This window comes from Pseudophryne corroboree, chromosome 6 (assembly GCF_028390025.1).
Source record: "Pseudophryne corroboree isolate aPseCor3 chromosome 6, aPseCor3.hap2, whole genome shotgun sequence".
NCBI classification, from domain to species: Eukaryota; Metazoa; Chordata; class Amphibia; order Anura; family Myobatrachidae; genus Pseudophryne; species Pseudophryne corroboree.
In genome coordinates, this window is record NC_086449.1 from 378,163,694 (window position 1) to 378,178,445 (window position 14,752).

The following is a 14,752-nucleotide window of genomic DNA, read 5'->3' on the forward strand; positions in this document are numbered from 1 at the left end:
TGGAGTCACCGGGAGGACTAGCGCGCATTCTCCCTTTATGTGTTGCAGAAAGTGAGGTAGAAACAGAAAAGGAGGAAAGATAGACTAACCAGAAGCTCCAAGGAGCCGTGAGGGCATCCTTGGCTACTGCTGCCAGAGCGCACGTCTGAGAGTAGTAAAAGGTTGAAGAGTCAGTCGGAACACCATGAGGTCGATCCGAGTTCTCCGCCAACAGCGGACCAGCTGACAAAACTCCGGGGAATGTCCACTCACTCGGGTGCCTAACCTGGCAGCTTGACCTGGAATGAAGATTGTCATCCTCCGCTCAGAGGAGAATGTAGGTGACCTCTCAGCGCCGCAACTTGGCTGAAGAGAGAGAGAGAGAGAGAGAGAGAGAGAGAGAGAGAGAGAGAGAGAGAGAGAGGGGGGAACTGGTCCAGAGGAAGGAAAAATCCTCTGACGGACCAAGTTGAGAACCATCCCTAAACACAGAAACATAGTACGAGGAGCATAAATGGGACCCATGTCGAATCAGAAGATCCTGGATCCTCCGGATATTCAGAAGCAACCTAATCTGCAGAGTGGGTTTCCAGCAGTGGATTGTCCAGTTAGGGAACAAACGTCACTCCCTGCCTTTGAAGTAGGGCCATCATGTGACCTTCATGAACACGGTGAAGAGACCGAACGGAAAAGTCTGACCGTGGAAATGAGTATCCTGTACTACGAATCGGAGAAAAGCCAGATGAAGAAGCCCAATGGAAACCAGTAAACAGGCATCCCTGATGACTAAGGACGCCTAAAACCCCTTTTTTCTTCAAACTAGCAATCACAGACTGATTGGATTCTAAGTTCAGAATGGGCCTGGCCGAGCTATCTGGCTTCGGCACGGGAAAAAACAAAGGCCTGAGAAAATGCCCCGATTCCAATGATGTGCAGAAACAGGGATCAGCACCATTGCGGTTAGAAGAATCTGGAATGTCGCCTGCAGTACAACTCTCCTGTCGTCGTAAACCGGCAGACCTGTGGTGAGGGACCCCTGAGGCGGTTGGACTCCAAAATCGAGTATGTAACCGCCCGTGATGAGAAACCTAACCCAAGCATATCCAGGCCTCCCAGAAAAACCACAGACATGCGCCCACCCTGGGATCTCCAAGGTGGGAGGGAGGTCTGACCTGCGGTGGATGTGTTGGAGGACCTACCATCAGACTGGTTCGAGGATGCTGAATTTCTGGCTCGGCCTCTTACTTTAAGATCCCTTGGTAACGGAGATACTGCCCCTGTCATGGACTCTAAACCTGGAAAGGGCACGGAAAGATCTAAAAGAAAGACCGGTATAGGACCGTCTTGGAGCTGAAGCAGCAGTAGGGGAAAGAAAAGTGGACCTACCCCCAATGGCCTGAGAAATCCAGGCAGAAAGATCCTTTTCAACCAGGTCCGTAATGAAACTGCTGCCCATTAGGATTCAATATCCGCCTGTCACTGTCGCAGCACTAAAGGTCGTGGGGCGAAGACAACCCAAGCGGAAATTCAGGCTCCGAGTATACAGACGTCCTTGGAGACCTCAAAAGAACATAAAGTAGAATCGTGACTCTGATCTGCCCAAGGAATCAGTTGCTCCTGATGCAAACTATCCTGAAACCCAGAGGACAATTGTCCCACAACCTACCTGCTCCGGACAAGGTAGAACCCCTGGTGCCGCATATTTCTCTCGGATGGCTCCTTCAGCAAGGTTGCACCAGGAACCGGCAGCTTCTTGGACCGGTGATATATCGAAGGGGTATACATTGGAGAGGTCTCATATCGTTTCCTGCTGTCTGTGGGGAAAGGATAGCAAAACAAACATTGTTTGATACCTGAAATTGTGCATCCGGATGTCTCTAGGCCGCCGACCGGAGCACATCCAGCTCATCCGAAACAGGAAACGCTGTCATTTCTTCAGTGGCGCCGAACCCCGAGGAACCGGAAGGGTTCAGTTCCGACTCCTTTACCTGCAGCACCAGACGAACTGCTGTAAAAAAAAACGCCTTGATACCCTGATACACTGGTTCAGACTCGACCGAAAACCGACGTCATCAGTATTCTGGACATCTATCACCTCCTCCAAGAGAGGCCTCTCATCCGCATCTCAACCTGGAGTTACACAACCTCCTTCTAGAAACCTGGAAAGGAGAAATGACGGACGGGTCTCTGGTTAACAGTGACATTACCTGCAAAAACTGAGCTGTTCAAACAGGAGCATCCTGCAGCTGTGTTGAGGGCTAAGCAGATGGTTCCACCGCACAATCCACACCGAACAGGGAATTCTGAGTGTTACACTTAGTTCAACGAAAAGAGAAAAAATGGGTTAAAGAAGTGTAGCCCTATGTAATCCCTGCACTATAACGTGCAGTGACAGACACGTTTCCCTGCTCTGTGTTCAGATGTCCCTGCTATTAGCGTACTGAGGTACCACGGCTATTTGTCTGATGCCACACACATTCCCCAAATTACAAACAGCATTTATACCAAGTGAAACAAAGGAATAATAAAGGGAAGGCAACACCCGCCCTGTATGTAGTGTTCTGCTATATTAGTAAGAACAGGTGCAATACATGTTTCTCGGAAGCTCCTGTGAGAAAAGCTGGGGAAAATTTGATGTGGTGAGGCGAGTTATGTGGGACGAGAACCCAGGTCTGTACCTGGATGTTATTTGTGGTTATAGTTGTGAGCCGCGACCGGCTGTAACTGTCACTAGCCCCTTGGACAATGGGGCACTGGGTATAAGCCCCGCCCCCCTATGGCGCCTATATTTAAAATCAACGGCGCTAACGCAGGGCAAGGGAATGGTTGATCACTGTAAAAATTACTAGTCTGTACTTGGGCTAAACCCAGGTTTCACTGTCTCAACCATTCCTATCTTAACTTTTACAGCAAACAGCAGAGTTGAGGAAATGGCTGCAGGGGCAGCCGGGAGCTGAGGCCCTCCGGGATTAAGCTCCGCCCCCCGCATTATGGCGCCCATTTCAAATTCAACCAGCTCCAGCGCAATCATAGCGGGGAGCGGGTGATGCTGAACCCGCTGTGCAGAGCGGGATTAAGCCCCCCCCCCCCGCTACAGCGCTCAATTTAAAACTTACAATGTCCAGCGCCATCAGAGCGGGAGGTGCCCTGCATCCCCCGCGTGCTGCTGAATCCGCTGTGCAGAGCGGGATTAAGCCCCACCCTTCTCCGCAATGGCGCTCAATTTAAAACTTACAAGCTCCAGCGCCATCGGTGTGGGGGGCGCGCATCCCCCAACGGCAAAGTGCTGCCGAAACCGCAGTGCAGAGCGGGACTAAGCTCCGCCCCCCCGCCATGGCTCATCAGAGAGGGGGGCGCCCTGCATCCCCCGCCGGTAAAGAGAGCCGCGGCCGGGGAGCTGGGGGAAGCCGAGCCCGCTGTGCAGAGCGGGAACAAGCTCCGCCCCCTTTGTAATGGCGCTGATTTTTAAAGTGAATTGGCACCTCTTGCTGGGTTTTTTTTAGCGGAGGGAGCGCAATTTGGCAATTGTTGGTTCAGAGCAGGTCCTGAACCCAGGTCTGTGCGCATAGTGTATATTAAGCACAGAGCCATTCTCCCAGCAGCCAGCTGTATTCTCTGTAATAAGAGCATATAGGATCTTGTACTCACCGCCGCTGCTTCTATGGAAGTGACGGAGTGGCCCGACACGCGCCGCACGCAGTGGTGTCTGGCCACTCATACTCACCGCTGCCGTGCTGCCAGGATCTTCTGCCGACGGATGCGGTCCCGACACGCGCCGCACGCAGCGGTGTCTGGCCACTCATACTCACCGCTGCCGTGCTGCCAGGATCTTCTGCCGACGGAGCAGCCCCGACACGCGCCGCACGCAGCGGTGTCCGGCCACTCTCCGGAGAGCTAATGTCTCCTTCAGCCGGGGCCCATCCCGAGCCGGACGCAGCTGCGATGGGACCCCGCTGGCAGCTCCCGCGGTGCCAGTCTGTGAGTGTAAGAAAGGAAAAAAAAAATAATAAAAATAAAAAAAAATCTTCAGATAAGACCCAAGTGACCAGCTCCCTCGGGCACTAAAATAAGACTGGCTTGGAGGGGGAACATAGTAGGGGAGGAGCTAGTGCCAGCTCCCAGTTACTGCCTACTATATTCCCCATTGTATCTGCACTCCAGTGGCCCCTAGTGGATGAAGGAAAAAAATTAAATTTATGCTGATACATGACAACTCTATCCAAATTAATTATAAAGTCTAGGAAAACAGGCTGTAAGAATGCTATCTAAAATAACCTGGACACACCAGTATATGTTTGTAGTTCATGTACCTGCAGTAGACTCATCCTCAGGAAGCCTGACTAGGGTGTAACATATCCCTGGCTGGTTGTAGGGAAGACTCTGTGTCGGGACATAATAGAGCACTTCATACCCTTCTGATGGCTCGATTTGAACCATCACTTTCTCTAATAGCTGATCATTCAGTGTATTGGTACAGTCAAACTGTAGATCGAAAGAAAAACAAGTCCAAGTTATGCTTATTGCAGACTACAATACAAGTGTTCAGTTTTATATTTATTGGGGCAGAGCAATGGCTGCAAAATATTGATGTGGTAAGTAGAGTAAAAGCAGTCTCACCTGAAATACAACATGATCTGTGAATGTATGCTTTACACAGCGCACAAAGTATTCTGTTTCTGCTTCTGTGAGCTGCACAGGGTCAGAAGACTTGAACAGCGGTCCCAAGTTTTTGAATTCTGGGATAGCAGCCAGTTGTTCTGCAAACAGAAAAGTGATAAGCAATTAAATAAATCTACAGCTGTTCTGGAAACAGACCACCGTGGTTAGTACGCTTAGTCCGCTGCACTGGAGGGAATTATTGTTCAGATTAGATTAGATTGACGGGTCAATCATGCATCTAGCACTGATAAAATGAGTATAAATACAAATGAAAGTGTACTTTTTTTTTTTACACATATTTTCTTCGGAGTTTTAATGCAATGAGCTTCTTGCCAACACAGTCTGGTTATTGCAAGTGAATATTTTGTACTGCGTTCTTAAATTGTACACTTAGTTTACATTTTTACAATTCAATCATGGGAAAAGGGCCATAACTAACCATTCATCCTATTTTTAATATGCTTTTCAGAAATTAGAGACTGATAAGTGCATTAACAGCAGATACAGATGTGTCCTCATACACCGATCCTTTCTGTGCCAAAAAGACTTAGACACTCCGCCATTGGTAGCTTTTCCCGTGTTTTAGTACTTTTACGGAATTTATGGAATTATGGAAAGGTGAGCGCTACAATCAGTCATGTGTCATGCCAACAGTAAAGCATCCGGAGACCATTCATGTGTGGGGTTGCTTCTCAGGCAAGGGCGTGGGCTCACTCACAATTCTAAGAACACAGCCATGAATAAAGAATGGTACCAAAACATCCTCCAAGAGCAACTTCTCCCAACCATCCAAGAACAGTTTGGCTATGAACAATGCCTTTTCCAGCATGATGGGAAGGCAAAAGTGATAACTTAGTGCCTTATGGGAACAAAACATCGAAATTTTGGGTCCATGGCCAGGAAACTCCCAAGACCTTAATCCCATTGAGATAAAAATCCACAAATTCTGACAAACTCCAAGCACTTAGGCAAGAATGGGCGGCCATTAATCAGTATGTGGCCCAGAAATTGGTTGACAGCATGTCAGGGCGAATTGCAGAGGTCTTGAAAAAGCAGGGTGAACACTGCAAATACTGACTCTCTGCATAAATGTAATGTAATTGTAAATAAAAGCCTTTCACACTTTTGAAATGCTTGTAATTTGACTTCAGTATACCATAGTAACATCTGACAAAAAGGTCTAAAAAGGTCCTAAAACACTGAAGCAGCAAACTTTGTCACAACCAATACTTGTGCCATTCTCAAAACTTTTGGCCACGGCTGTATTTAGGATTAGTATTTTCTGTCACAAAGTCAGAAAGTAGCAGATATAGCATAACAACGCATGACACACCAGACATCACACATACCAAATCATTTCTAACAAATCCTTTGCGACAAAAAAATAAGATTTTACTCACCGGTAAATCTATTTCTCGTAGTCCGTAGTGGATGCTAGGAACTCCGAAAGGACCATGGGGAATAGCGGCTCCGCAGGAGACTGGGCACAACTAAAGAAAGCTTTTAGGTCACCTGGTGTGCACTGGCTCCTCCCACTATGACCCCTACTCCAAGCCTCAGTTAGGACACTGTGCCCGGACGAGCTGACATAATAAGGAAGGATTTTGTAAGACTCTTACCAGCCACACCGTATAACTCGTGATACCATACCCAGTTTAACAGTATGAAAACAACTGAGCCTCTCAACAATAACCCTTTAGTTAACAATAACTATGTACAAGTATTGCAGACAATCCACACTTGGGACGGGCGCCCAGCATCCACTACGGACTACGAGAAATAGATTTACCGGTGAGTAAAATCTTATTTTCTCCGACGTCCTAGTGGATGCTGGGAACTCCGAAAGGACCATGGGGATTATACCAAAGCTCCCAAACGGGCGGGAGAGTGCGGATGACTCTGCAGCACCGAAAGAGAGAACTCAAGGTCCTCCTCAGCCAGGGTATCAAATTTGTAGAATTTTGCAAACGTGTTTGCCCCTGACCAAGTAGCAGCTCGGCAAAGTTGTAAAGCCGAGACCCCTCGGGCAGTCGCCCAAGATGAGCCCACCTTCCTTGTGGAATGGGCTTTTACTGATTTAGGATGCGGCAGTCCAGCCGCAGAATGCGCCAGCTGAATTGTGCTACAAATCCAGCGAGCAATAGTCTGCTTAGAAGCAGGAGCACCCAGCTTGTTGGGTGCATACAGGATAAATAGCGAGTCAGTTTTCCTGACTCTAGCCGTCCTGGAAACATAAATTTTCAAGGCCCTGACTACGTCCAGCAACTTGGAATCCTCCAAGTCCCTAGTAGCCGCAGGCACCACAATAGGTTGGTTCAAGTGAAAAGCTGATACCACCTTAGGGAGAAACTGGGGACGAGTCCTCAATTCTGCCCTATCCATATGGAAAATCAGATAAGGGCTTTTACATGACAAAGCCGCCAATTCTGACACACGCCTGGCTGAAGCCAAGGCCAATAACATGACCACTTTCCACGTGAGATATTTTAGATCCACGGTTTTAAGTGGCTCAAACCAATGTGATTTTAAGAAACTCAACACCACGTTGAGATCCCAAGGTGCCACTGGAGGCACAAAAGGGGGCTGAATATGCAGCACTCCCTTAACAAACGTCTGAACTTCAGGTAGTGAAGCTAGTTCTTTCTGGAAGAAAATCGACAGAGCCGAGATCTGTACCTTAATGGAGCCTAATTTCAGGCCCATAGTCACTCCTGCTTGTAGGAAATGCAGAAATCGACCCAGTTGAAATTCCTCTGTTGGGGCCTTTTTGGCCTCACACCACGCAACATACATCCGCCATATGCGGTGATAATGCTTTGCAGTTACATCTTTCCTGGCTTTAATCAGCGTAGGAATGACTTCCTCCGGAATGCCCTTTTCCTTCAGGATCCGGCGTTCAACCGCCATGCCGTCAAACGCAGCCGTGGTAAGTCTTGGAACAGACAGGGCCCCTGCTGCAGCAGGTCCTGTCTGAGCGGCAGAGGCCATGGGTCCTCTGAGATCATCTCTTGAAGTTCCGGGTACCACGCTCGTCTTGGCCAATCCGGAACCACGAGTATTGTTCTTACTCCTCGTTTTCTTATTATTCTCAGTACCCTTGGTATGAGAGGCAGAGGAGGGAACACATAAACTGACTGGTACACCCACGGTGTCACTAGAGCGTCCACAGCTATCGCCTGAGGGTCCCTTGACCTGGCGCAATATCTCTCTAGTTTTTTGTTTAGGCGGGACGCCATCATGTCCACCTGTGGCCTTTCCCAACGGTTTACCAACAGTTGGAAGACTTCTGGATGAAGTCCCCACTCTCCCGGGTGTAGGTCGTGTCCGCTGAGGAAGTCTGCTTCCCAGTTGTCCACTCCCGGAATGAACACTGCTGACAGTGCTAAGACGTGATTTTCCGCCCATCGGAGAATCCTTGTGGCTTCTGCCATCGCCATCCTGCTTCTTGTGCCGCCCTGTCGGTTTACATGGGCGACTGCCGTGATGTTGTCTGATTGGATCAGTACCGGCTGGTTTTGAAGCAGAGGCCTTGCCAGACTTAGGGCATTGTAAATGGCCCTCAGTTCCAGAATATTTATGTGTAGGGACGACTCCTGACTTGACCAAAGTCCTTGGAAATTTCTTCCCTGTGTGACTGCCCCCCAGCCTCGAAGGCTGGCATCCGTGGTTACCAGGACCCAGTCCTGTATGCCGAATCTGCGGCCCTCTTGAAGATGAGCACTCTGCAGCCACCACAGTAGAGATACCCTGGTCCTTGGAGACAGGGTTATCAGCCGATGCATCTGAAGATGCGATCCCGACCACTTGTCCAAGAGGTCCCACTGAAAGGTTCTTGCATGGAACCTGCCGAAAGGAATTTTGCTTCGTAAGAAGCTACCATTTTTCCCGGGACTCGTGTGCAGTGATGCACCGATACCTGTTTTGGTTTCAGGAGGTCTCTGACTAGAGATGACAGCTCCTTGGCTTTCTCCTGCGGGAGAAACACTTTTTTCTGTTCTGTGTCCAGAACCATCCCCAGGAACAGTAGGCGTGTGGTAGGAACCAGCTGTGACTTTGGAATGTATAGAATCCATCCGTGCTGTTGTAGCACTTCCCGAGATAGTGCTACTCCGACCAACAACTGCTCCTTGGACCTCGCCTTTATAAGGAGATCGTCCAAGTACGGGATAATTAAAACTTCCTTTCTCGAAGGAGTATAATCATTTCTGCCATTACCTTGGTAAAGACCCTCGGTGCCGTGGACAGTCCAAACGGCAGTGTTTGGAATTGGTAATGGCAATCCTGTACCACAAATCTGAGGTACTCCTGGTGAGGATGGTAAATGGGGACATGTAGGTAAGCCTCCTTGATGTCCAGGGATACCATGTAATCCCCCTCCTCCAGGCTTGCAATAATCGCCCTGAGCGATTCCATCTTGAACTTGAATTTTTTTATGTATGTGTTCAAGGATTTCAATATAAAATGGGTCTCACCGAACCGTCCGGTTTCGGTACCACAAACAGTGTGGAATAGTAACCCCGTCCTTGTTGAAGTAGGGTCACCTTGACTATCACCTGCTGGGAATACAGCTTGTGAATTGCCTCTAGCACAGTCTCCCTGCCTGAGGGAGTTGTCGGCAAGGCAGATTTGAGGAAACGGCGGGGGGGAGACGCCTCGAATTCCAGCTTGTACCCCTGAAATACTACTTGAAGGATCTAGGGATCCACCTGTGAGCGAGCCCACTGATCGCTGAATTTTTTGAGGCGGCCCCCCACCGTACCTGGCTACGCCTGTGGAGCCCCCCCGTCATGCGGTGGACTCAGAGGAAGCGGGGGAAGAATTTTGATTCTGGGAACTGGCTGACTGGTGCAGCTTTTTCCCTCTTCCCTCGTTTTACACCCTTGCATTTCTGAAGCCGAAAGGACTGTACCTGATAATACAGTGCTTTCTGAGGCTGTGAGGAAACCTGAGGTAAAAAGTTTTTCTTCCCAGCTGTTGCTGTGGATACGAGGTCCCAGAGACCATCCCCAAACAATTCCTCACCCTTATAAGGCTCTATGTGCCTTTTAAAGTCAGCATCACCTGTCCAGTGTCGGGTCTCTAATAACCTCCTGACCGAATGGACATTGCATTAATTCTGGATGCCAGCCGGCAAAATATCCCTCTGTGCATCCCTCATATATAAGACGACGTCTTATGTTCGCAAAATAGTATCCCTGTTTGACAGGGTTACAGACCACGCTGCAGCAGCACTATCTGCAGGTCTCAGTCTAGTACCTGAGTGTGTAAATACAGACTTCAGGATAGCCTCCTGCTTTTTATCAGCAGGTACCTTCAAAGTGGCCGTATCCTAAGACGGCAGTGCCACCTTTTTTGACAAACGTGTGAGCGCCTTATCCACCCTAGGGGATATCTCCCAGCGTAACTTATCCTCTGGCGGGAAAGGGTAAGCCATCAGTAACTTTTTAGAAATTACCAGTTTCTTATCGGGGGAACCCACGCTTTTTCACACTTCATTCACTCATTTGATGGGGGAACAAAACACTGCCTGCTTTTTCTCCCCAAACATAAAACCCTTTTTTAGTGGTACTTGGGTTAATGTCAGAAATGTGTAACACATTTTTTATTGCCGGGATCATGTAACGGATGTTCCTAGTGAATTGTGTATATGTCTCAACCTCGTCGACACTGGAGTCAGACTCCGTGTCGACATCTGTGTCTGCCATCTGAGGGAGCGGGCGTTTTTGAGCCCCTGATGGCCTTTGAGACGCCTGGGCAGGCACGGGCTGAGAAGCCGGCTGTCCCATAGCTGTTACGTCATCCAGCCTTTTATGTAAGGAGTTGACACTGTCGGTTTATACCTTCCACCTATCCATCCACTCTGGTGTCGGCCCCACAGGGGGCGACATCACATTTATCGGCATCTGCTCTGCCATCACATAAGCCTCCTCATCAAACGTGTCGACACAGCCGTACCGACACACCGCACACACACAGGGAATGCTCTGACTGAGGACAGGACCCCACACAGCCCTTTGGGGAGACAGAGAGAGAGTATGCCAGCACACACCAGAGCGCTATATAATTTAGGGATTAACACTATATTGAGTGAATTTTTCCCAATAGCTGCTTGTATATACAATATTGCGCCTAAATTTAGTGCCCCCCCTCTCTTTTTAACCCTTTGAGCCTGAAAACTACAGGGGAGAGCCTGGGGAGCTGTCTTCCAGCTGCACTGTGAAGAGAAAATGGCGCCAGTGTGCTGAGAGAGATAGCTCCGCCCCTTTTTCGCAGACTTTTCTCCCGCTTTTTTATGGATTCTGGCCTCTGGGGCTATATATTGTGATATATATGCCAGCCAAGGTGTTTTTATTGCTGCTCAGGGCGCCCCCCCCCAGCGCCCTGCACCCTCAGTGACCGGAGTGTGAAGTGTGCATGAGGAGCAATGGCGCACAGCTGCAGTGCTGTGCGCTACCTTGGTGAAGACTGATGTCTTCTGCCGCCGATTTTCCGGACCTCTTCTTGCTTCTGGCTCTGTAAGGGGGACGGCGGCGCGGCTCCGGGACCGAACACCAAGGCCAGTTCCATGCGGTCGATCCCTCTGGAGCTAATGGTGTCCAGTAGCCTAAGAAGCCCAATCTAGCTGCAAGCAGGTAGGTTCGCTTCTTCTCCCCTTAGTCCCTCGCTGCAGTGAGCCTGTTGCCAGCAGGTCTCACTGTAAAATAAAAAACCTAATTATATACTTTCTTTCTAGAAGCTCAGGAGAGCCCCTAGTGTGCATCCAACCTCGGCCGGGCACAAAATCTAACTGAGGCTTGGAGGGGGGTCATAGTGGGAGGAGCCAGTGCACACCAGGTGACCTAAAAGCTTTCTTTAGTTGTGCCCAGTCTCCTGCGGAGCCGCTATTCCCCATGGTCCTTTCGGAGTTCCCAGCATCCACTAGGACGTCAGAGAAAATAAGATTTTACTTACCGGTAAATCTATTTCTCGTAGTCCGTAGTGGATGCTGGGGACTCCGTAAGGACCATGGGAACAGACGGGCTTCCGCAGGAGACAGGGCACTTTAAGAAAGAATTTGGATACTGGTGTGCTCTGGCTCCTCCCTCTATGTCCCTCCTCCAGACCTCAGTTAAAGAAACTGTGCCCGGAAGAGCTGACAGTACAAGGAAAGGATTTTGGAATCCAGGGCAAGACTCATACCAGCCACACCAATCACACCGTATAACTTGTGATAAACTTACCCAGTTAACAGTATGAACAACAATAGAGCATCAGAACAACCCTGATGCAACTATAACATAACCCTTATGTAAGCAATAACTATATACAAGCATTGCAGAAAAAGTCCGCACTTGGGACGGGCGCCCAGCATCCACTACGGTCTACGAGAAATAGATTTACCGGTAAGTAAAATCTTATTTTCTCTAACGTCCTAGTGCAGGGGTGTCAAAGACAAGGCCCGCGGGCCAAATCCGGCCCGCCAGACCTCGTCTGATGGCCCGCGGTGCCGCCGCCATGAAACCCCCTTCTCCCGAGTGCCCAGCTCGGGGGGGGGGGGGGGGGGGGGGGGGGGTTTCGCGGAATGACGCGATTGCGTCGTGACGTCACGGCGCAAACGCGTCATTCAACGAAACCCCGTCGGAGGAGGGAGAAGGGAGCCGCGCAGACGAGGAGGGAGAGGCGGCTGAAGAGCGGCGAGAACCGCTTCAAATGTAAGTCAGCCCCTCTCCCTTCCTCTCTTTCTCTCTCTCTCCCTCCTTCCACCACCTGCCGCAATGTGTAAAATGGGGACCTGTGCCTGCCACAATGTGTAAAATGGGGACCTGTGCCTGCCACAATGTGTAAAATGGGGACCTGTGCCTGCCACAATGTGTAAAATGGGGACCTGTACCTGCCGCTATGTGTAAAATGGGGACCTGTGCCTGCCACAATGTGTAAAATGGGGACCTGTGCCTGCCACAATGTGTAAAATGGGGACCTGTGCCTGCCACAATGTGTAAAATGGGGACCTGTACCTGCCGCTATGTGTAAAATGGGGACCTGTGCCTGCCACAATGTGTAAAATGGGGACCTGTGCCTGCCACAATGTGTAAAATGGGGACCTGTACCTGCCGCTATGTGTAAAATGGGGACCTGTGCCTGCCACAATGTGTAAAATGGGGACCTGTGCCTGCCACAATGTGTAAAATGGGGACCTGTACCTGCCGCTATGTGTAAAATGGGGACCTGTGCCTGCCACAATGTGTAAAATGGGGACCTGTGCCTGCCACAATGTGTAAAATGGGGACCTGTACCTGCCGCTATGTGTAAAATGGGGACCTGTGCCTGCCACAATGTGTAAAATGGGGACCTGTGCCTGCCACAATGTGTAAAATGGGGACCTGTACCTGCCGCTATGTGTAAAATGGGGACCTGTGCCTGCCGCAATGTGTAAAATGGGGACCTGTGCCTGCCGCAATGTGTAAAATGGGGACCTGTGCACTATAAAAGGGGGCACATGGCTGGGCACTATAAAAGGGGGCACATGGCTGGGCACTTTAAAAGGGGGCAGATGGCTGGGCACATATAAGGCAGGTGGAGCGGTAAATTTTGGATAGACCTACAGATACAACCGGCCCTTTGATGGGGACCAAACTGCTGATGCGGCCCCCGATGAATTTGAGTTTGACACCCCTGTCCTAGTGGATGCTGGGGACTCCGTAAGGACCATGGGGATTATACCAAAGCTCCCAAACGGGCGGGAGAGTGCGGATGACTCTGCAGCACCGAATGAGCAAACACAAGGTCCTCCTCAGCCAGGGTATCAAACTTGTAGAATTTTGCAAAAGTGTTTGAACCCGACCAAGTAGCTGCTCGGCAAAGCTGTAATGCCGAGACCCCTCGGGCAGCCGCCCAGAAAGAGCCCACCTTCCTTGTGGAATGGGCTTTTACAGATTTTGGCAGCGGCAATCCAACCGCAGAATGAGCCTGCTGAATCGTGTTACAGATCCAGCGAGCAACAGTTTGCTTTGAAGCAGGAGCACCCAGCTTGTTGGGTGCATACAGGATAAACAGTGACTCCGTTTTCCTGACTCTAGCCGTTCTGGCCACATAAACCTTTAAAGCCCTGACCACATCTAGTAACTCGGAATCCTCCAAGTCACGAGTAGCCACAGGCACCACAATAGGTTGGTTCATATGAAAAGATGACACCACTTTTGGCAGAAATTGCGGACGGGTCCGCAATTCCGCCCTGTCCATATGGAAAACCAGATAGGGGCTTTTATGTGACAAAGCCGCTAATTCTGACACATGTCTAGCTGAAGCCAAGGCTAATAGCATGACCACCTTCCACGTGAGAAATATTAACTCCACGGTTTTAAGTGGCTCAAACCAGTGTGACTTCAGGAAACTCAACACCACGTTAAGATCCCAAGGTGCCACTGGAGGCACAAAAGGGGGCTGAATATGCAGCACTCCCTTTACAAACGTCTGAACTTCAGGAAGAGAAGCCAGTTCTTTTTGAAAGAAAATGGATAGGGCCGAAATCTGGACCTTATTGGAACCCAATTTTAGGCCCAAAGTCACTCCCGACTGTAGGAAGTGAAGGAAACGGCCCAGCTGGAATTCCTCCGTAGGGGCATTCCTGGCCTCACACCAAGCAACATATTTTCGCCATATACGGTGATAATGTTTAGCCATCACGTCCTTCCTAGCCTTTATCAGCGTAGGAATAACCTCATCCGGAATGCCTTTTTCTGCTAAGATCCGGCGTTCAACCAACATGCCGTCAAACGCAGCCGCGGTAAGTCTTGGAACAGACAGGGCCCCTGTTGCAACAAGTCCTGTCTTAGAGGCAGAGGCCATGGGTCCTCTGTGAGCATTTCTTGCAGCTCTGGATACCAAGTCCTTCTTGGCCAATCCGGAACAATGAGTATTGTTCGCACTCCTCTTTTTCTTATGATTCTCAGCACCTTGGGTATGAGAGGAAGAGGAGGAAATACATAGACCGACTGGAACACCCACGGTGTCACTAGTGCGTCTACAGCTATCGCCTGAGAGTCTCTTGACCTGGCACAATACCTCTGTAGCTTTTTGTTGAGGCGGGATGCCATCATGTCTACTTGTGGCAGTTCCCACCGACTTGCAATCTGCG

At 49.8% G+C, this 14,752-nt stretch overlaps 1 protein-coding gene across 2 annotated transcripts in view; it reads right to left on the reverse strand.

Annotated features, from left to right (window-relative positions):
- The window catches only part of COPG2 (COPI coat complex subunit gamma 2), a 156,760-nt gene that overhangs the window by 6,654 nt on the left and 135,354 nt on the right, over positions 1 to 14,752 (reverse strand). For both annotated transcript variants that reach the window (XR_010179341.1, XM_063926754.1), the window contains exons 19-20: positions 4,597 to 4,736; positions 4,290 to 4,461 (exon numbers count right to left, since the gene is read on the reverse strand). Coding sequence is in view for 1 of the 2 variants with exons in the window: in XM_063926754.1 (XP_063782824.1) it covers positions 4,290 to 4,461; positions 4,597 to 4,736 (312 nt within the window). In the remaining variant the exon portion in view is untranslated. The remainder of the gene's footprint in view (positions 1 to 4,289; positions 4,462 to 4,596; positions 4,737 to 14,752) is intronic.